Source organism: Oncorhynchus mykiss, chromosome 25 (assembly GCF_057628025.1).
Source record: "Oncorhynchus mykiss isolate SJ-2025 chromosome 25, ASM5762802v1, whole genome shotgun sequence".
In the NCBI taxonomy this organism is placed as follows: Eukaryota; Metazoa; Chordata; class Actinopteri; order Salmoniformes; family Salmonidae; genus Oncorhynchus; species Oncorhynchus mykiss.
The window spans coordinates 65598230-65620004 of NC_143046.1; the positions used below are offsets into that span (position 1 = coordinate 65598230).

General features: G+C 44.1%; 1 protein-coding gene across 1 annotated transcript; it reads right to left on the reverse strand.

The window, feature by feature from the left end:
* Window positions 1-702: 702 nt before the first annotated feature.
* Window positions 703-21270, reverse strand: LOC100136175 (rtp12.5). The gene is given in 6 exon segments (NM_001124453.1): window positions 703-1301; window positions 18771-18854; window positions 18944-19010; window positions 19108-19145; window positions 19251-19325; window positions 21247-21270. Coding segments are annotated over 6 exon segments (339 nt in total). The 5' UTR covers window positions 21266-21270; the 3' UTR covers window positions 703-1245.
* Window positions 21271-21775: the final 505 nt, after the last annotated feature.

Genomic DNA, 21775 nt, shown 5'->3' on the forward strand with positions numbered 1-21775 from the left:
CAGGCCATGCTGTACTTCCACTCCCCACACCCAACCCGTCACAGGAATCTCCAGCACACACAGGAAAACACACACGCTGTCTGGGAACGGGGAAATTATATAAATAATCAGTATTTTGCAAGAGGTGAAGCTGGGTACGTGCGAGAGGCAGGGGGTGCAGCCACTTGGGCAGTGGCTGCCTCTGTCCGTGTGACTCGGAAAGACAATTAGGGGCTTATTAGCGGCCTGTGGAGATGTGTAACTTGTGGAGAGTGAGCGCTCCCCAGCGCGGCCAGAGCCCCTGCGACATCTCCAGCCGGGAACAGTCTGAGGCATTGTCTCACCTAATTATGTTGGACGGACTTCTTTTTGTTTCCCATTCAGCATGCCTGTCTGATTTCCTTTTTGCCTGGCCGCTAGCTCCGACGTCGCTGGAAGTGTGCTAATTAGAAAAGAAATGGTCCTAGTAATTATGTCAACTCTCATTAAAAGGGATGACAATGAGAAATATTATTTTTACGCAACGTTTTGTGTAGGGCCTCTACTTCCTCATTAAATGAAAAAATGCCCTTGTAGCAGGGAAGCACTCTCATGTCACAGCTCCTTACATGTCCAAAGCCAGAGAGGTGCTCTAACAGAAAGCGTCTATGGAGTGGCACAGGCATGAAGTTATTGCCCTAATTAAAAGTTTGAATCCCCCCAAAAAACTGTTGCATCATGGAACCAGTTTCTGAAGTGAATTTAATTGTATCCTAAACCATTGAAAGATTAAATTGTATCCATAGATGCACACTGAGGGTAATTACCAATTACAAGGACAATTAATAAACATGTTATAGCCTAAAAGAGGGAGCAATTTATTAATTTTTTTAAAGAATTACACAATTTTCTTTGACAAATTGCACTTTTTTTTTAGAATGCTCCAAATAGAAAAATAATAAATACAGAATATACACATTTCAAAACAGTCCTGCAAGCTAGCTAAACAGGAAAGTAATTCACCATTTCAAATCATTATAAAAGTAAATGGAACTGCCTTTAAGGACAAAATAAATGTACAGGTCAAGGGGTGAAAAGTGTTGCTGCCCTTTGACTCGAGGGGAACTCCGCAGTGAATGAATTTAGTGTCAATATTCAAATCCAGGGACTTGATGGTGGTAGTAGTAGTATGAGTGTATACATAAAGGCATAGGTCTGATTCCTCTTCTGTCTCAAGTCAGTCGTCTGGGTGTTGTTTTACTCTCTGTGCAGACACATCCTGGGTCTTCACTTTTTGGGTCTCTCCAGGATGTTCAGGAACTTTCCCCTGGTCATCTCCCTGGCTGGAGAATGAACAAATGATACGATGTAAATATCAACTGTACATTTCAGAAATCAAACCTTTTTGAGCACCTCTTACTCAAGGATGCTTGAGGTAACCTACCTAAAAACAATTGATTAATTGAAAGTATTTCCACTGACTTCTGTATAGTAAACTTCTGGGTACACTACAACCTACAGTGGCAAGAAAAAGTATGCAAACATTTTGGAAATAAACTCAGCAAAAAAAGAAACGCCTTCTCACTGTCAACTGCATTTATTTTCAGCAAACTTGTGTAAATATGTGAAAATATTTGTATGAACATAGCAAGATTCAACAACTGAGACGTAAACTGAACAAGTTCCACAGACATGTGACTAACAGAAATGTAATAATGTGTCCCTGAACAAAGGGGGGGGGGGGTCAAAATCAAAAGTAACAGTATCTGGTGTGGCCACCAGCTGCATTAAGTACGGCAGTGTATCTCCTCATGGACTGCACCAGATTTGCCAGTTCTTACTGTGAGATGTTACCCCATTCTTCTACCAAGGCACCTGCGAGTTCCCTTCCATACAACAGACCTACAAGCCCTCAGTCCAGCCTCTCTCAGCCTATTGCGGACAGTCTGAGCAGGAGGGATTGTGTGTTTCTGGTGTAACTCGGGCAGTTGTTGCTGCCATCCTGTACCTATCCCGCAGGTGTGATGTTCGGATGTACCAATCCTGTGAAGGTGTTGCTACACGTGGTCTGCCACTGCGAGGACGATCAGCTGTCCATCCTGTTTCCCTGTAGCGCTGTCCTAGGCGTCTCACAGTACGGACATTGCAGTTAATTGCCCTGGCCACATCTGCAGTCCTCATGCCTCCTTGCAGCACGCTTAATCCACTTTCATGCAGATGAGCAGGGATCCTGGGCATTTTGTCCCCCAGAGTCAGTAGAAAGGTCTCTTTAGTGTCTTAAGTTTTCATAACTTTGACCTTAATTGCCTTCCGTCTGTAAGCTGTTAGTGTCTTAACGACTGTTCCAGAGGTGCATGTACATGAATTGTTTATGGTTCATTGAACAAGCATGGGAAACAGTGTTTAAACCCTTTACAATGAAGATCTGTGAAGTTATTTGGATTTTTACGAATTATCTTTAAAGACAGGGTCCTGAAAAAGGGACGTTTCTTTTTTTGCTGAGTTTACCTGGATTTCTGCATAAATTGGTCCTAAAATTTCATCTGATCTTCATCCAAGTCACAACAATAGACAAACACAGTCTGCTTAAACTAATAACACACAAACAATTATATGTTTTGATGTCTTTATTGAATAAGCAGCCCCAAACCATGATGCTCCCGCCACCATACTTTACAGTTGAGATGAGGTTTTGATGTTGGTGTGCTGTGCCTTTTTTTCTCCACACATAGTGTTGTGTGTTCCTTCCAAACAACTCAACTGTAGTTTCATCTGTCCACAGAATATTTTGCCAGTAGCGCTGTGGAACATCCAGGTGCACTTTTTCAAACTTGCAGAAATGTTTTTTTTTGGACAGCAGTGGCTTCTTCTGTGGTGTCCTCCCATGAACACCATTCTTGTTTAGTGTTTAACGTATCAAAGACTTGTCAACAGAGATGTTAGCATGTTCCAGAGATTTCTGTAAGTCTTTAGCTGACACTAGATTCTTCTTAACCTCATTGAGCATTCTGCACTGTGCTCTTGCAGTCATTTTTTCAGGACGGCCACTCCTAGGGAGAGTAGCAACAGTGCTGAACTTTCTCCATTTATAGACCATTTGTCATACTGTGGACTGATGCACATCAAGGCTTTTAGATATACTTTTATAACCTTTTGCAGCTTTATGCAAGTCATCAATTCTTAAGCTTAGGTCTTCTGAGATCTCTTTTGTTCGAGGCATGGTTCACATCAGGCAATGCTTCTTGTATATAGCAAACTCATATTTTGTGAGTGTTTTTTATAGGGAAAGGCACCTCTAACCAACATCTCCAATCTCATCTCATTGACTGGATTCCAGGTTAGCTGACTCCTGACTCCAATTAGCTTTTGGAGAAGTCATTAGCCTAGGGGTTTACATACTTTTCCCAACCTACACTGTGAATGTTTAAATAATGTATTCACTATAGACAAGAATAATACAATAAGTTGTGTGTTATTAGTTTAAGCACACTATGTTTGTCTATTATTGTGACTTAGATTAAGATTTGATGACCAATTTATGCAGATATCCAGGTAATTCCAAAGGGTTCACATCATTTTTATTGCCACTGTATGCTGTCAAAACTTATGCTTCAACCATGGATTTAGACTCAAACAAGCTACAGCACTCCATCACCCAGTCCCTCACTTCAGAGCAGAATCACTTATCAATGCACAGCATGCATTTCATTTGTGAAACATCTAACGGGGAGGTAATTTATCCAAACATCTGTTCATTCTGGACACGGAAAACAACATAAGACGCAAACTAGCTACTAAAGAGACACACACCCCTTGTGATTGCCTTATCAAGGCAGCCAGATACATGTATTCAAGCATCTCAGTATGTGCATGTATAACTGTGTTAAAGAAAAAGATGGGGGGAGTGAAAGGGGGATGTTGTCTGAGAGATACCGTTCTCTGGAACGCAAACTAATCAATCCACAACTTTCCATGGTGCCTTATGTCTAAGAGACTATGGCCATAACCACATTTCTTCTCACTGAATACACTTAGTTACCACTGAATGACCGTCATAAGAACCGAAGACACTGATCAGATAGCACTCACAACATAAACCATGAAGGTTAGCTAGGAAAGCCCATGAAAATGGGAGATGTACTGTAGGGAGACATAATGAAGAGCACTTGGTGGGGGTCTACAAAACAAGCTCTGCACAATAGTTCTGGATCTGTGCCAACCCCATTGCGTCGAAAACAGATTGGCCCCAACTGAACGCCTTGTCACCTTGCTTCTATCTGGTAAGGAGCGTATTCCAGGAGGTTTTCAGTCAACAACAGCCAGGTTGTGTCACAAGGGAAGCTACAGGGATGTTCCTCCAGCATCAGAGCCACCCTGGAGAGGCCTCATCCAGGTCCAGTAATTACACTTTGTTCCTGATAATAGGAGGAGCAGGCTCTTAGCATCAGTACAGAATCAAAGCTCAGGGCCAAGAGGGGAGCTGGGACCACCTCTTCAAACGTACACAAAAACACCAGCTTCATACAGTTGATAAACATACCCACCAGGACACGAAGAGCATTACAGGCCACACTGACAATTCTTGTAGATTTTTGGAAAAACATGCAAACACATGAGTGTGAGTGTGTCTGACTGTCCCAAGCCTTCCCACCCACACAGAAGGTTGTACAACTGTCTCTCTCTGCTTGTTGAACCAGACACTAGAGCTGATGAGCTGCCTAGGTGTTTGTTGGGCTGTGCAAAGCGGTGAAGAGGTTAGCGGCGCCACGGCGGCTAATGAAAAAGCAGGGTGAATTGTAATTTAGATGAGCCGCCCTCCCTGGAATGATAATGCCCCGGCTGGGCACGGGCCGCTTCACCTTGAGGCGTCCATCATCAGGTTCAACATGATGCTAATTGGATTGGGATTGATTAATTTTGCGCGGTGCTGTGGTCTCTTCGAATAACACTAAACAAAATAATTAGTGCCCCCGGACAGACCGACATACAGGGTCTTAGATGGAATGAAACCATCAGAATCACGTGGGATGTAATGAATTAAGATGACACAAAACTACTGGTGCACAAATATCATTTCCCTATTAGGAGGAGTTGGGTTTAGTGAGCCAAAGGCTATCACAACAGTGCTCTATATATCTAGTTAGACCTATACTCAATCTTGGGGCATGGAGAAAGAGAGATCTACATGTTAAATAGAGAAGAGCATAATTAAATGTCTGCTTTGACCTTGCATTTGATACTTAATGAAAAGACAAGACTGTAGATAAAACTATAACATAAAATGATGGAATTATCGCTGTATCGCGTTCCCAAATACAAATGGCATTCTCTCTAAACGTTATGCTGATGGAGACAGGACCTTTAGAGAATCCTATTGAGTCATTGGTCTCCTAATCCCAGGTTTGTCTTTCTGATCTCTCTGCTAAGGGCTTGTTAAATGGACCACTGGTTTCTGGAGAGGCCTGCTAAATGGGACAGACTGGTGTCTCTTCCTCTGTATCTCTCCATCCCCCAAAAATAAAGTAGAGCAGCCTGGTCTGTGGCTGTGCCCCTCACCTCCCCCAGAGACCCCCTCCATCAGGACTCACCCCTCTGAGCCACTCATTAATTAGAGTTCCGTTTAGCCACCCCCTCTGTCTGACAGATAGAAACTCATACGATTTGCATTGTAAGAGAAAGATTAAACGTGGGAAGAGAAAGGACCAGCAAGCCACCCCCCTCAGGCAACTGGACTCACACACACGGACTGAAAGACACCCACATAGATCTCTGTCAATGAGGTCTGCCTTGTGCACACAACAGCCCCCCCCACCTCAGAGCACACACAGATGTGAGTGCACATGCCCACACATACATGTTGTTACAGGCCAGGAGTGATCAATACTGATTAGAGGGAGTGAGAGATGTGTTTAGTTGATTAGAAAGGTCAATCCCTAATTCTGTACTTTGTTAATCAGCGACTTGTTACAGCTGCCATTATACTAAATGACACATTTGGCTTATGGATTGTGAGGGCCTTGTCTTAACCCTGTTGATTAGTTGCTCTCTAATTATCATTGAGCCCTGGCTGGTCTGGGGATGATATCACAACCTGATGTACACAGGAAAATACAATTACACAATGTCCCCCTCAACCAGATGAATATCCAAAACTGAATACAATATTCGTTCACCGGCACTTCTCAAAATGATACTCTCAAAATGTAAATATATAGCCTAAATGTGTGACATCACCTTCCTACCGTTTGGAGTGAGTGATCTGGGTGTCAGTCACATCATCTTGTTTCCCCCTGCGCCCCCTCCCGTGTGTGGAATGGTAGTAATCATGGTGAGGTCGCTTCACCACTCCAGGCACACGCCAGAGAAGCCAGCCAGACCCCTGTTAGCCCCAGAGACAGATGACCACCTGGGTTAACTGGTGTCCCAGCCTCCAGCCCTGACTGCCCCAATTCACTTTCATTAAGAGTCAAGCATACTAATCTGGCCACCACTGCCCATCTTCAAGTGCCACTCAGCTATTACTGTCTGTAAGCTTTATTTAATGGATTTAACATCCATTCTCACTGCCCACTTCCCCAGGGACTGGAGAGGCACAGAGGAGATGACACCCCCCCCCCACACACCCCACCTCCTTCTGCCATCAACACATTCACCCCCCCCCCATATAACCCCCCGCCTCACAACACATACACCTGACGCTCATGTTTGTGTTCAAAATTCAATTACCCACTTATTGATACTTCACAGGGATATTTAAGATGCAGACACGACCAGTGATTTCCCAGGGGAGCCACTGGTTCCTCTTTATGTCCCAACCGAGAGCGCGCTCCTCTCCTCCCCCCTCTTCTCTCCCTCCAATGTCTTCCTGCCAGCTGCCTGTGTGCACTGACACACACACACAAGCTTGCTCGCACAAACAAACATCTACACCGCCTCACCCCTGCCACAGCCTATCCCTGCTCAAGAGGTGTCCTTATTAATAGGCAATCAGTCAAAATTAATTCATTAAAAAGCCTAAAAGGTTTTACACCGCCAAAATGATTAGCTGGGAAATAAAAAAATCCAATGAATTCTTAATGCATTTATGGAAATGAGGTGTCATTTCCGATCTGATCAGGGAGGCGGAAGGCAGGCAGGGCTGAGGAACAGGCGGTGTGTGCAGCTCTCCCTCCCTCTACCATGATACACACATAATACTGATACAGAAGACACAGCTCCACTGCTACTGGGTGATCAATTGACTTGTTTAGACAATCTTGATGAAACTCAATTATGATTGTTCGTACGATTGCGATTCAGCAACAACTGTTGCTTCATGCTGCAACAGCTACACTAAACCAACAGTCAGGAACCTATTCTGCGATAACCATGCAACACTGGTTTGAAGCTTCTGGAATAACTTGATATATATTTGGCTGAACAAACAAGCTTTTCGGGGACAATTTTCTCATACCAGCGATTTCATCTCTTCAAGCCACACAATATTTCCCCCAAAACATGCATCTCAAATCACACACAAAAAAACAACAAGTTCCAACACATAATAATAATTTGATACAGAAAACTGATCAACACATACACAGCATCGTTGATGTCCTATTTCAGTTTCCCTTCATGCCAATCCTAACAACTCTCTGGCGAAGGGGAGCTGCCATTCGTCTCCACTATGAGCCCATAAAGCAGGCCGGTGCAGAGAGAAGAGGAGGACAGAGGAGGAGGGTCCCCTGTTCCTCATTCAGAGGCTGTCAGGGAGCAGCACTTCATAACGGCCCGCCCCGCGGTCACTCAGGTCGCCCTGGATGGATTGATGGAAGCACATTAGCACCGTGGGCCAGTGTGAATGCAATCATATTCAGCAGCACAGGCCTGTTTATAGGCAGGAGATTGATGCTGAGGAGGAGAGGAGGCTGTGAATGTTGGGCCATTAAGAGCTGTCTGCGCTGACCTTCAGCCTCACCTCCACATAGGCAAGGATGTGGGTGTCATCCTGGTTCTACTCTGGTGGTGGCGGCACAGTGGAGTACATGACAGCTCTGTGCCACTGCCAGCCAATACTGAGCAGGACTGGTCTTGACTGGCATTCCTTCGTATCAAACCAAACCTGGATGATCATGACAGCCTCATTCTATTTCCAATAATAAATCCATTGCAGTGAATAATCAGGAGGCTCAGTCGGTACAGTTCTTTTCATAATCTAACTGAAGAATTATTTTAAAAAATACTATCACTACACTTATGGTCTCTGCATAGGGCTGATTTTGCAGTGACACAAAGGGCTGCCTTTGCAGTGATACAAAGGTATCACTGCATTACCAACGAGCCAAGGCCCAGTCAGTCAGTCAGCCAGTCAGTCAGTGGTGGTGGTGATCAGTGAAACCTACAAGTGTGTTAGAGCAGCAGCCTGAGACATGTCCCTCAGGACCACTCTCCTTTCAATTACCTCCAATAACATCACTTATCACAGTAGTCAGTGCTCCCCTAGGACCCAGGGCCTGATGCCGGGCTCAGCGGCCCACGACAGGGGCATTCATCACAGGGTGGGGAAGCAGCTGGGGTCTGGGGAGGAGGCACGCGCCAGGCCCCCGCTGGGACCCACCCGGGCAGCGTCACACAGCCATGGGGATGTGGAGCCCCCTCCCCAGGGGACAGCCTGCCACACACTTATACTAACACATAGGCATATATAAATACACATCTACACAAAGTGCTGTCCCACATGCCTTCTAGTCTTGGGGTCTATGATCTACAGGCATAATCTGCCTCAATCTCCAAACGTTACATTGTCATTTCACATTAGGCCCATCTTCATATTTATATGTTTTAGTCATTTAATTTTTAAAAAAAATTCTGAATGGCATCTATAATATTGCCATGGTAATGTTCCAAGTCATCCTGAAGGGCTAGGTGAAATCAGTGTCCTCTAGGTGAGAGGTGTCTACCTCTGGCCAGTCCCCTTCCTCCTCGGGCCGCAGGGTGGTGTGTTTTCACTGGCTGATTGTGCTCTTCCCATTAAACAGCCCACAGTTCAATGGGCCACATGTTTAAGGGGGATAGTAAATCCTGTCCCCTGCCTTCATGCTCTCTCTCTCTCTCCGCTTCTCTCTCAGGTGGCTTGTTTACGGGGCACTGAAGAGCGCACAAACATGATGAAAAAGTAGCTGAGATTTACAAGGCCTCCCCTGACAGCGGGAAAAGGAGAAAATTAAACCAGAGCACATTAAAGAGGCTCCAGTACAAGCTGCTCTGAGACCTATAATAACCATCATTGTGTTGCGTCATCCCGAGGTACATGACATGGTTGCAAAAACAACGTCCCTTCCTTTATGCCAGATAACAGCTTTATAAGAACCAGCTACAACACGTTCTTGACTAATAAATACGTGGTATGGTAGACAACATGAAGCATTGAATTAAAGCTCATTAACAGACCAGTGCATGCTCAGGCCATGAGTCGAGCTGATCTGAAAAATGTGAGGGACATCAGATAGCTTCATTTGGCCATAAATGCCTGTAAATGAAGATTATCACGTTTGGGTGAGATTGGTCCCACAGACCCTGGATCAGACTGTATGATCAGCCTGTTTCATTTTGTATTTAGCAGGAATAATATGCTCAAATGTGTGTGGTAGACAGAGGATCCTGACCTGTAAATATGAGCCTGAAATAAGCAGATAACACATTTCATCTATGCTGAAGTCAATTACACTAATCTGAGCTTTCATAATGCCTGCGACATAATATGTGGGACATTCGATAGAGCAGTGTCATCCCCACCAAGTCTACACGCATTTTGAGGCAATTCATTGTCATTCAAGCTGTCAAGTCATGCTCTATATCTTGGTGGCAATATTCTGACGTGGCATGCCTCCTTGATCTACTCAAAAGTTGCCATTAAATAAAAATGTATTTCTCATTTTTCTGAGTGAGCGGGGCAAAGCCCAGACAAATCATGTTTGGCATAATCCTCTCCAGAATGAGCCTACTTTAATCATCCTGTCTTTATGGAATTTGACAAATCAGCGTGGTGCTCGCTGTGGCGCGGGACGTATCAGCCCTGTACCAACTCTGCATAGCAACATGCTCTACATCGCTCAGGATCGCAAAGAGGGGCAGAGGGTTCTTGGTCCCCATCGTACAATATTACAGTTTCTGTTTTAAGCATTGTATGGAGACTAAATCCACTCCAGATTTAAGGGAGAACTCCCACCACAAAGCATATATATATATAAATCTGATTGTCAGGGAGTGCTTTACTCTACAACAAGAGCGCAAAACAATTGAAAAGGAAAGTGCAGTCAACATTAAAAGCATGCAGTGTGTCAGAATTTTACAATACTGTTATTTTGGAAGCAACCATATAATTTTGAGAGGAAACATTTCAGTCTGTATCAAATCGCTCTTTCTGGGTTTGTGCATGGTGTGCTTTGTCCACAGTAAGCCAAGTACCCATCTTCCTCTTAGGAAAAATAGGAGCACTTAGCTATATCTCTCTAATCCACATGTTAAGGATTAGGACAACAGATGCAGAAAATATGTCAGACCACATTTTGCATCCATCACATGCTTCAATCGTTGATGTGTTATGCTTATGTGAGACCTTCCCCCACTTCACAAGGCTTCTAAATGCACTCTCGAAATGCTGTTGTTTTATGCTGAATTACCAAACCATAATCAACACAATGAAAATAATAGATTCATACGTGCAGTGCTCCAACTGTTTTATACACCCGATTAGACAACAAGATAGCCTTAAACAGACAGTACCAGTCAAAATTTGACATTCTCATTGAAGGGTTTTTCTTTATTTTTACTATTTTCTACATTGTAGAATAATAGTGAAGACATCAAAACTATGAAATCATGTAAATCACATTTTATTTGTCACATACTCATGGTTAGCAAATGTTAATGCAAGTGTAGCAACATGCTTGTGCTTCTAGTTCTGACCATGCAGTAATATCTAACAAGTAACCTAACCATTTCACAACAACTACCTTATACACACAAGTGTAAAGGAATTAATAAGAATATGTACATAAAAATATATGGTTGAGCGATGGCCGAACGGCATAGGCAATATGCAGTAGATGGTATAGAGTACAGTATATACATATGAGATGAGTAATGTAGGGTATGTAAACATATAAAGTGGCATTGTTTAAAGTGTCTAGTGATACATTTATTAGATCCAATTTTTAATTATTAAAGTGGCTAGAGATGAGTCAGTATGTTGGCAGCAGACACTCAATGTTAGTGATGGCTGTTTAACAGTCTCATGGCTTTGAGATAGTCTTGGTCTCAGCTTTGATGCACCTGTACTGAACTCGCCTTCTGGAGGTTAGTGGGGTGAACAGGCAGTGGCTCGGGTGGTTGTTGTCCTTGATGATCTTTTTGGCCTTCCTGTGACATCATCAGGCGGTGTAGGTGTCCTGGAGGGCAGGTAGTTTGCCCCCAGTGATGTGTTGTGCAGACCTCACTACCCTCTGGAGAGCCTTATGGTTGTGGGCGGAGCAGTTGCCGTTCCAGGCAGTGATACAGCCGGACAGGATGCTCTCGATTGTACATCTGTAAAAGTTTGTGAGTGTTTTTGGTGACAAGACAAATTTCTTCAGCCTCCTGAACTCTCTGTGGGTGGACCATTTCAGTTTGTCCGTGATGTGTATGCAGAGGAACTTAAAACTTAGCATCTTCTCCACTACTGAACCATCGATGTGGAGAGGGGGCTGCTCCCTCTGCTGTTTCCTGAAGTCCACGATCATCTCCTTTGTTTTGTTGACATTGAGTGTGAGGTTATTTTCCTGACACCACACTCCGAGGGCCCTCACCTCCTCCTGCAGGCCGTCTCGTCGTTGTTGGTAATCAAGACTACCACTGCAGTGTCGTCTGCAAACTTGATGATTGAGTTGGTGTGCATGGCCACGCAGTCATGGGTGAATAGGGAGTACAGGAGAGGGCTGAGAATGCACCCTTGTGACGCCCCAGTATTGCGGTTCAGCGGGGTGGAGATGTTTCCTACCCTCACCACCTGGGGGCGGCCCGTCAGGAAGTCCAGGGTCTCGAGCTTGATGACGAGTTTGGAGGGTACGATGGTGTTAAATGCTGAGCTGTAGTCGATGAACAGCATTCTTACATAGGCATTCCTCTTGTCCAGATGGGTTAGGGCAGTGTGCAGTGTGATTGCGATTGCGTCGTCTGTGGACCTATTGGGGCGGTAAGCAAATTGGAGTGGGTCTAGGGTGTCAGGTAGGGTGGAGGTGACATGGTCTTTGACTAGTCTCTCAAAGTATGATGACGGAAGTGAGTGCTACAGGGCGATAGCTAAGGTAACTGAGCTAAATGACTTTTGGGAACAGGAACAATGGTGGCCCTCTTAAAGCATGTGGGAACAGCAGACTGGGATAAGGATTGATTGAATATGTCCGTAAACAAACCAATCAGCTGGTCTGCGCATGCTCTGAGGACGCGGCTAGGGATGCCGTCTGGGCCTGCAGCCCTGCGAGGGTTAACATGTTTAAATGTTTTACTCACGTTGGCTGCAGTGAAGTAGAGCCCGCAGGTTTTGTTAGCGGGCCGTGTCGGTGGCACTGTATTGTCCTCAAAGCGAGCAAAGAAGTTGTTTAGTTTGTCTGGGAGCAAGACATTGTGGTGCGCGACGGGGCTGGTTTTCTTTTTGTAGTCCGTGATTGACTGTAGACCCTGCCACATACAGTGGGGCAAAAAAGTATTTAGTCAGCCACCAATTGTGCAAGAACTCCCACTTAAAAAGATGAGAGAGGCCTGTAATTTTCATCATAGGTACACTTCAACAATGACAGACAAAATGAGAAGAAAAAAATCCAGAAAATCACATTGTAGGATTTTTAAGGAATTTATTTGCAAATTATGGTGGAAAATAAGTATTTGGTCACCTACAAACAAGCAAGATTTCTGGCTCTCACAGACCTGTAACTTCTTCTTTAAGAGGTTCTTCTGTCCTCCACTCATTACCTGTATTAATGGCACCTGTTTGAACTTGTTATCAGTACAAAAGACACAACCTCAAACAGTCCAAACTCCACCATGGCCAAGACCAAAGAGCTGTCAAAGGACACCAGAAACAAAATTGTAGACCTGCACCAGGCTGGGAAGACTGAATCTGCAATAGGTAAGCAGCTTGGTTTGAAGAAATCAACTGTGGGAGCAATTATTAGGAAATGGAAGACATACAAGACCACTGATAATCTCCCTCGATCTGGGGCTCCACGCAAGATCTCACCCCGTGGGGTCAAAATGATCACAAGAACGGTGAGCAAAAATCCCAGAACCACACGGGGGGACCTAGCGAATGACCTGCAGAGAGCTGGGACCAAAGTAACAAAGTAACAAAGCCTACCATCAGTACACACTATGCCGCCAGGGACTCAGATCCTGCAGTGCCAGACGTGTCCCCCTTGCTTAAGCCAGTACATGTCCAGGCCCGTCTGAAGTTTGCTAGACAGCATTTGGATGATCCAGAAGAAGATTGGGAGAATGTCATATGGTCAGATGAAACCAAAATATAACTTTTTGGTAAAAACTCAACTCGTCGTGTTTGGAAGAAAAATAATGCTGAGTTGCATCCAAAGAACACCATACCTACTGTGAAGCATGGGGGTGGAAATATCATGATTTGGAGCTGTTTTTCTGCAAAGGGACCAGGACGACTGATCCGTGTAAAGGAAAGAATGAATGGGGCCATGTAGTGTGAGATTTTGAGTGAAAACCTCCTTCCATCAGCAAGGGCATTGAAGATGAAACGTGGCTGGGTCTTTCAGCATGACAATGATCCCAAACACACCGCCCGGGCAACGAAGGAGTGGCTTCGTAAGAAGCATTTCAAGGTCCTGGAGTGGCCTAGCCAGTCTCCAGATCTCAAACCCATAGAAAATCTTTGGAGGGAGTTGAAAGTCCGTGTTGCCCAGCAACAGCCCCAAAACATCACTGCTCTAGAGGAGATCTGCATGGAGGAATGGGCCAAAATACCAGCAACAGTGTGTGAAAACCTTGTCAAACGTTTTCTCTAAGTCTTCACCTCTGTCATTGCCAACAAAGGGTATATAACAAAGTATTGAGATAAGTATTTGGTCAATAACAAAAGTTTATTTCTCACCCTAATTTGCAAATAAATTCATAAAAAATCCTACAATGTGATTTTCTGGATTTTTTTTCTCATTTTGTTTGTCATAGTTGAAGTGTACCTATGATGACAGTTACAGGCCTCTCATCTTTTTAAGTGGGAGAACTTGCACAATTGGTGGCTGACTAAATACTTTTTGCCCCACTGTACCTGTCGTATCTGAGCCGTTGAATTGCAACTCTACTTTGTCTCTATACTGACGCTGAGCTTGTTTGATTGCCTTGCGGAGGGAATAGCTACACGGTTTGTATTCGGTCATGTTTCTGGTCGCCATGATTAAAAGTCGTGGTTCGAGCTTTCAGTTTTGCGCGAATGCTGCCGTCAATCCACGTTTTCTGGTTGGGGAAGGTTAACAGTCACTGTGGTTACATCACCGATGCACTTGCTAATAAACTCGCTCACCGAATCAGCGTATTCATCAATGTTATTGTCCGACGCTATGCGGTACATATCCCAGTCCACGTGATCGAAGCAATCTTGAAGCGTAGAATCCGATTGGTCGGACCAGCATTTAACAGATCTGAGCACGGGCAAAACCTGTTTTAGTTTCTGTCTATAGGCTGGGAGCAACAAAATGGAGTCGTGGTCAGATTTTCCAAAAGGAGGGCGGGGGGAGGGCTTGTATGCATCGTGGAAGTTAGAATAACAATGATCCAGTGTTTTGCCAGCCCGGGTCGCACATTAGATGTGCTGATAGAATTTAGGGAGCCTTGTTTTCAGATTAGCCTTGTTAAAATCCCCAGCTACAATAAATGCAGCCTCAGGATATGTGGTTTCCAGTTTACATAGAGTCCAATGAAGTTCTTTCAGGGCCGTCGATGTGTCTGCTTGGGGGGGAAAAACATGATGGTGATTAGATTCGAAGAGAATTCTCTTGGTAGATAATGCGGTCGGCATTTGATTGTAAGGAATTCTAGGTCAGGTGAACAAAAGGACTTGAGCTCCTGTATGTTGTTATGATCACACACGTCTCGTTAATCATAAGGCATACACCTCCGCCCTTCTTCTTACAAGAAAGATGTTTGTTTCTTTCGGCGCGATGCATGAAGAAACCAGGTGGCTGTACCGAATCTGATAACATATCCCGAGTGAGCCATGTTTCCGTGAAACAAAGAACGTCACAATCTCTGATGTCTCTCTGGAAGGCAACCCTTGCTCGGATTTCGTCTACCTTGTTGTCAAGAGACTGGACATTGGCGAGTAGTATATTCGGGAGCGGTGTGCGATGTGCCAGTCTACGGACCCTGTCCAGAAGACCGCTCCATCTGCGGCGCCGTTGTTTTGGGTCGCCAGCTGGGATCTGATCCATTGTCCTGGGTGGTGGACCAAACAGAGGTTCCGCTTCAGGAAAGTCGTATTCCTGGTCGTAATGTTGGGGAGTTGACGTTGCTCTTATATCCAATAGTTCTTCCTGGCTGTATGTAATAAAACTTATGATTTCCTGGGGTAACAATGTAATAAATATTACATAAAAAAACAAAATACTGCATAGTTTCCTAGGGACGTTAAGCGAGGCGGCCATCTCTGTCGGCGCTGGAAGCGAACCAAAAAAGTGTTAAACATATCTAAATATATGTTATATTTGCCTTGAAGACAGATTTGCACACTCTTGGCATTCTCTCAATCAGCTTTATGAGGTAGTCGCCTGGAATGCATTTCAATTAAAAGGTGTGCCTTGTTAAAGGTTCATTTGTGGAATTATTTTCCATCTTAATACATTTGAGCCAATCAGTTGTGTTGTGACAAGGTAGCCCTATTTGGTAAAAGACCAAGTCCACACAAGAACAGCTCAAATAGGTAGAGAGAAATGACAGTCCATTATTACTTTAAAGACATGAAGGTCAGTCAATCCGGAACAGTTCAAGAACTTTGAAAGTTTCTTAAAGTGCTGTTGCAAATTCCATCAAGCGGTATGATGAAACTGCCTCTCATGAGGACCGTGACAGGAAAGGAAGATCCAGAGTTACCTCTGCTGCAGAGGATAAGTTCATTAGAGTTAACTGCACCTCAGATTGCATCCCACATAAATGCTTCACAGAGTTCAAGTAACAGACACATCTCAACATCAACTGTTCAGAAGAGACTGCGTGAATCAGGCCTTCATGGTCGAATTGCTTCAAAGAAACCATTACCAAAGGTCACCGATAAGAAGAAGAAACTTGCTTGGGGCCAAGAAACACAAGCAATAGACATTCGACCGGTGGAAAGCTGTCCTTTGGTCTGACGAGTCCAGATTTGAGAGACGCAGAGTAGGTGAACGGATGATCTCTGCACGTGTGGTTCCCAACTTGAAGCCTGGAGGTGGTGCGATGGTGCTTTGCTGGTGACACTGTCTGGGATTTATTTTAAATTCAAGGCACACACCAACATGGCTACCACAGCATTCTGCAGCGATACGCCATCCAATCTGGTTTGTGCTTAGTGGGACTATCATTTGTATTTCAACAGGATAATGACCCAACACACCTCCAGGTTGTTTAAGAGTTATTTGACCAAGAAGGAGAGTGATGGAGTGCTGCATCGGATGACCTGGCCTCCACAATCACCCGCCTCAACCCAATTGAGATGGTTTGGGATGAGTTGACCGCAGAGTGAAGAAAAGCAGCCAACAAGTGCTCAGCAAATGTGGGAACTCCTTCAAGACTGTTGGAAAATTATTCCAGGTGAAGCTGGTTGAGAGAATGCCAAGAGTGTGCAAAGCTGTCATCAAGGCAAAGGGTGGCTACTTTGAAGAATCTAAAATATATCTTGATTTGTTTTATACTTTTTTGGTTAATACATGATTCCATGTGTGTTATTTCATAGTGTTGATCTCTTCACTATTATTCCCACAATGTAGGAAAAAAAACCTTTAATGAGTAGGTGTGTCCAAACTTTTGACTGGTACTGTATATAAATTCAGCAAAAAAAGAAACAGCCTTTCACTGTCAACTGTGTTGATTTTCAACAAACTTAACATGTGTAAATATTTGTATGAACATAACAAGATTCAACAACAGACATAAACTGAACAAGTTCCACAGACATGTGACTAACAGAAATTGAATAATGTGTCCCTGAACAAAGGGGGGGTCAAAATCAAAAGTAACAGTTCGTATCTGGTGTGGCCACCAGCTGCATCCCTGCAGTGCATCTCCTCATGGACTGCACCAGATTTTCCCGTTCTTGCTGTGAGATGTTACCCCACTCTTCCACCAAGGCACCTGCGAGTTCCCAGACATTTTTGGGGGGGGATGGCCCTAGCCCTCACCCTCCGATCCAACAAGTCCCAGACGTGCTCAATGGGATTGAGATCTGGGCTTTTAGCTGGCCATGGCAGAACACTGACATCCCTGCCTTGCAGGAAATCACGCACAGAACGAGCAGTATGGCTGGTGGCATTGTCTTGCTGGAGGGTCATGTCAGGATGAGCCTGCAGGAAGGGTACCACATGAGGCAGGAGGATGTCTTCCCTGTAACGCACAGCGTTGAGATTGCCTGCAATGACAACAAGCTCAGTCCGAGGATGCTGTGACACACCGCCCCAGACCATGACGGACCCTCATCCTCCAAATCGATCCTGCTCCAGAATACACGCTATTTCCTTTGACAATAAACGAAAATCCGACCATCAACCCTGGTGAGACAAAACTGCAACTTGTCAGTGAAAGAGCACTTTTTGCCAGTCCTGCCTGGTCCAGCGATGGTGGGTTTGTACCCATAGGTAACGTTGTTGCCGGTGATGTCTGGTGAGGATCTGCCTTACAAGCCCTCAGTCCAGCCTCTCTCAGCCTATTGCGGACAGTCTGAGCACTGATGGAGGGATTGTGTGTTTCTGGTGTAACTCGGGCAGTTGTTGCTGCCATCCTGTACCTATCCCGCAGGTGTGATGTTCGGATGTACCAATCCTGTGCAGGTGTTGCTACACATGGTCTGCCACTGGGAGGACGATCAGCTGTCCATCCTGTCTCCCTGTAGCGCTGTCGTAGGCGTCTCACAGTACGGACATTGCAATTTATTGCCCTGGCCACATCTGCAGTCCTCATGCCTCCCTGCAGCATGCCTAAGGCACTTTCACACAGATGAGCAGGGACCCTAGGCATCTTTCTGATGGTGTTTTTCAGAGTCAGTAGAAAGGCCTCTTTAGTGTCCTAAGTTTTCATAACTGTGACCTTAATTGCCTACCGTCTGTAAGCTGTTAGTGTCTTAACGACCGTTCCACAGGTGCATGTTCATTAATTGTTTATGGTTCATTGAACAAGCATGGGAAACAGTGTTAAAAACCTTTACAATGAAGATCTGTGAAGTTATTTGTATTTCTACGAATTATCTTTGAAAGACAGGGTCCTGAAAAAGGAAAGTTTCTTTTTTTGCTGAGTTATACTCCATTTACAATCTATTGATGTCTTATTCATAACAAAAATATTCAGAAAGATTGAATTAGAAATACATTGAATCTTACTAAGAGGTGTCTGTTGCGTGAAATATAAATGAGTAGAATTACTATCACCAAATACTTGAGATGTTCCTTGACTGTTCAGACATAAATTAGCCATAAGGCTAGCAACACCATCTAGAGGTAGTGTACGGAATGACAACCTAGACCAAATAAGTGGTGAGTGCGGGTGTCGTTCTTGTGTGTGTTGTTCATGTGTGTGTTTCTCAGGTAAATTCTTACACTCCTCAAGGCCCAGCTGGTAGGCCAAGTTCTGTAGCCCTTTGACCTTCTCCATCAGGTTGGCTATGGTCAGGCTCCCCAGCTCTGTTGGAGGAATACAGTTAGTCAAAACATTGCCTACCTGTGAAAAGACTACGCTCAACAGTGTACCATATGATGCTACTGTAATTTACCTTTTAACATTTCAATGTCCTCACTCTCCAGTTCAGCCATCCATTTGGGTGGGGAATTGGTAATTGGCTGCAATGCAAAACAAGTAAATAAGATTGTGCATTCTCTCTGCCATGTAGGTCAATTAATTTATCAATGCTATAGATCTTTTTTTTTTTTTACTTACATTTTTGCATGATGCAGCAAAATCTGCGACTCCTGGCACTGTGTGAGGGATGACAGCATGAAACAGGCAAACCAATCAAAACCAGGAATGAGTCAATTGCAATGATAGTCTTTATGAGGCTAACACAGAGAAGACACACTTACATTGCTCTGGCCATAGGTCAGGAGATGCTCTATCCAGCTTCTCAAAACTCAGCAGAGATGATTCAAAATCATCACCTTACAAAGTTGAAATGGAGATTTTAGTCATCATCAACAGATTGAACACTATTAAATATGAAAGTGTGCTGTACAAACTAAGTCAGAGCTTGCTAGCTACATCAACAGGGCTCATCTACTATACCTTGCTAGTGGTAATTGGATTTGAATTGAAAATAATGTTATGAAAGGGGTCATGATCCTTTCTTCTCAATATACAGTGAGATTGCATGTAGACTATTGCTTAAGGAACTAACGTTAGCTAGTAGCTACCTAGTACCATAGTTAGACAGCTAGCTAGAAATATAGTTATTGTCAGATGTTTGACAGTATGGAAGTTATTTTTACTGTATTTCTAACATTAAATAGCTAGCTATCAGTTATTTTTCACCCATCCCTTGTTATGTCACAACGCATTAGCTAGTTGGCTACGTTAACATTAGCTCACATTAATTAGTTAGAGCTACTGTTCCTTTGCTGGCCACCTAGCTAGGTCAGTGTCCATTTAAATGCACTTCAATTTATTGTTAAATTGGATAGGCCTAGCTAGCTAATGGTTGACAACCGGCATAGCTACACTACATGGCCAAAATGTTTGTATACACTTGCTTGTCAAACATCTCATTATAAAAATCATGGGCATTAATATGGAGTAGGTCCCCACTTTGATGCTATAACAGCCTCCAGTCTTCTGGGAAGGCTTTCCACTAGATGTTGGAACATCGCTGCGGGGACTTGCTTCCATTCAGCCACAAGAGCATTACTGATGTTTGGCGATTAGGCCTAGCTCACAGTCGGGATTCCAATTCATTCCAAACGTGCTAGATGGGGTTGAGGTCAGGGCTCTGTGGAGGCCAGTCAAGTTCTTCCACACCGATCATCATCAAACTACTTCTGTATGGACCTCGCTTTGTGCACAGGGGCATTGTCATGCTAAAACAGGATAGGGGCATTCCCCAAACTGTTGCCACAAAGTTGGAAGCATATAATCATCTAGAATGTCATTGTATGCTGTAGCGTTAAGATTTCCCTTCACTGGAAATAAGGAGCTGAGCCAGAACCATGAAAAACAGCCCCAGACCATTATTCCTCCTCCACCAAACTATACAGTTGGCACTATGCATTCGGGAAGGTAGCGTTCTCCTGGCATCCTTCAAACCCAGATTAGTCTGTTGGACTGTCAGATGGTGAAGCGTGATTCATCACTCCAGATAGTCCTATGGCAGCGAGCTTTACACCACTCCAGCCGACGCTTGGCATTGGGATCTTAGGCTTGTGTGCGGCTGCTCAGCCATGGAAACCCATTTCATGGAGCTCCCGATTATTTTTTTTAAGCTCTACGCACTTCAGCACTCAGTAGTCCCGTTCTGTGAACTTTTGTGGCCTACCACTTTGTGGCTGAGCCTTTGTTGCGCCTAGTTTCCACTTTACATTAACAGCACTTACAGTTGACTGGGGCAGCTATAGCACTGCAGGGCAGAAACTTGAAAAAAGGACTTGTTGGAAAGGTGCCACATTGCAAGTCACTGAGCTCTTCAGTGACGCCATTCTGACAATGTTTGTCTATGGGGATCGCAAGGCTGTGTGCTCGATTTTATACACCTGTCAGCAACGGGTGTGGCTGAAATAGCCGAATCCAGTAATTTGAAGGTCCACATAATTTTGTATATATTGTGTACCTTACCAAGTAGCTAGCTCGTTAACTGTTAGTTAGCTACTGTAGCTAATGTAAACTGTGTTATTTTGGTTTGGCAGACAAAAACATTTGTGTGAGCAAAGCCTGGTAAAAACAAAACGTGATGCATTATTTGTACAAAATATAAACTTTTATCAACTCAGAATGTTTCAGCAAATATATAGGAAACATACACGTTGAATTAGCACCTCGCTCTCAAAATGTAAATTTATACACCCAACAACAGAGTAAAGAATTAGAATTTACCTCCATTTGGAGACGCCATCTTTCGATCCACACACGTGATATAATGCAACCAATGGGTTGACGTGTCTGCACCAAGCTGCACTGCAAACTTCTGTCAACAGGTGGCACATGTATCACAGTGCCACATAAATTGCATCAAATATTCTTATCGATAAATCCGTCTCTAAGAAAAAAAGCTTTCCTACCTCCATCTGTGACTGTATGCTCAATTTCTTGAAAAAAAATCTAGATGAAGCTCTGGGTGATTACATAGCAGTAATATTGATTCTACGAATATTGTCAGCCTGTTTCTATCTAGCCCTTGATAACGACTCTCAGTTCCATTACATTACACACAAGAGTCCTTGGACAAAGGCAACTTCTGTACGGGGGATTTTGTTAAGACCCCCGACTCTCAAATCTTTACATTAACACGCGACGCTTGCAGAACCGTTTTTGAATCATTAGGACCTTATCAAACATACCACGAAGAAAAAATGTTGTGTTCCCACACGGCCATGTGTTACAGCGCTTGTTTAAGGAAAATAGA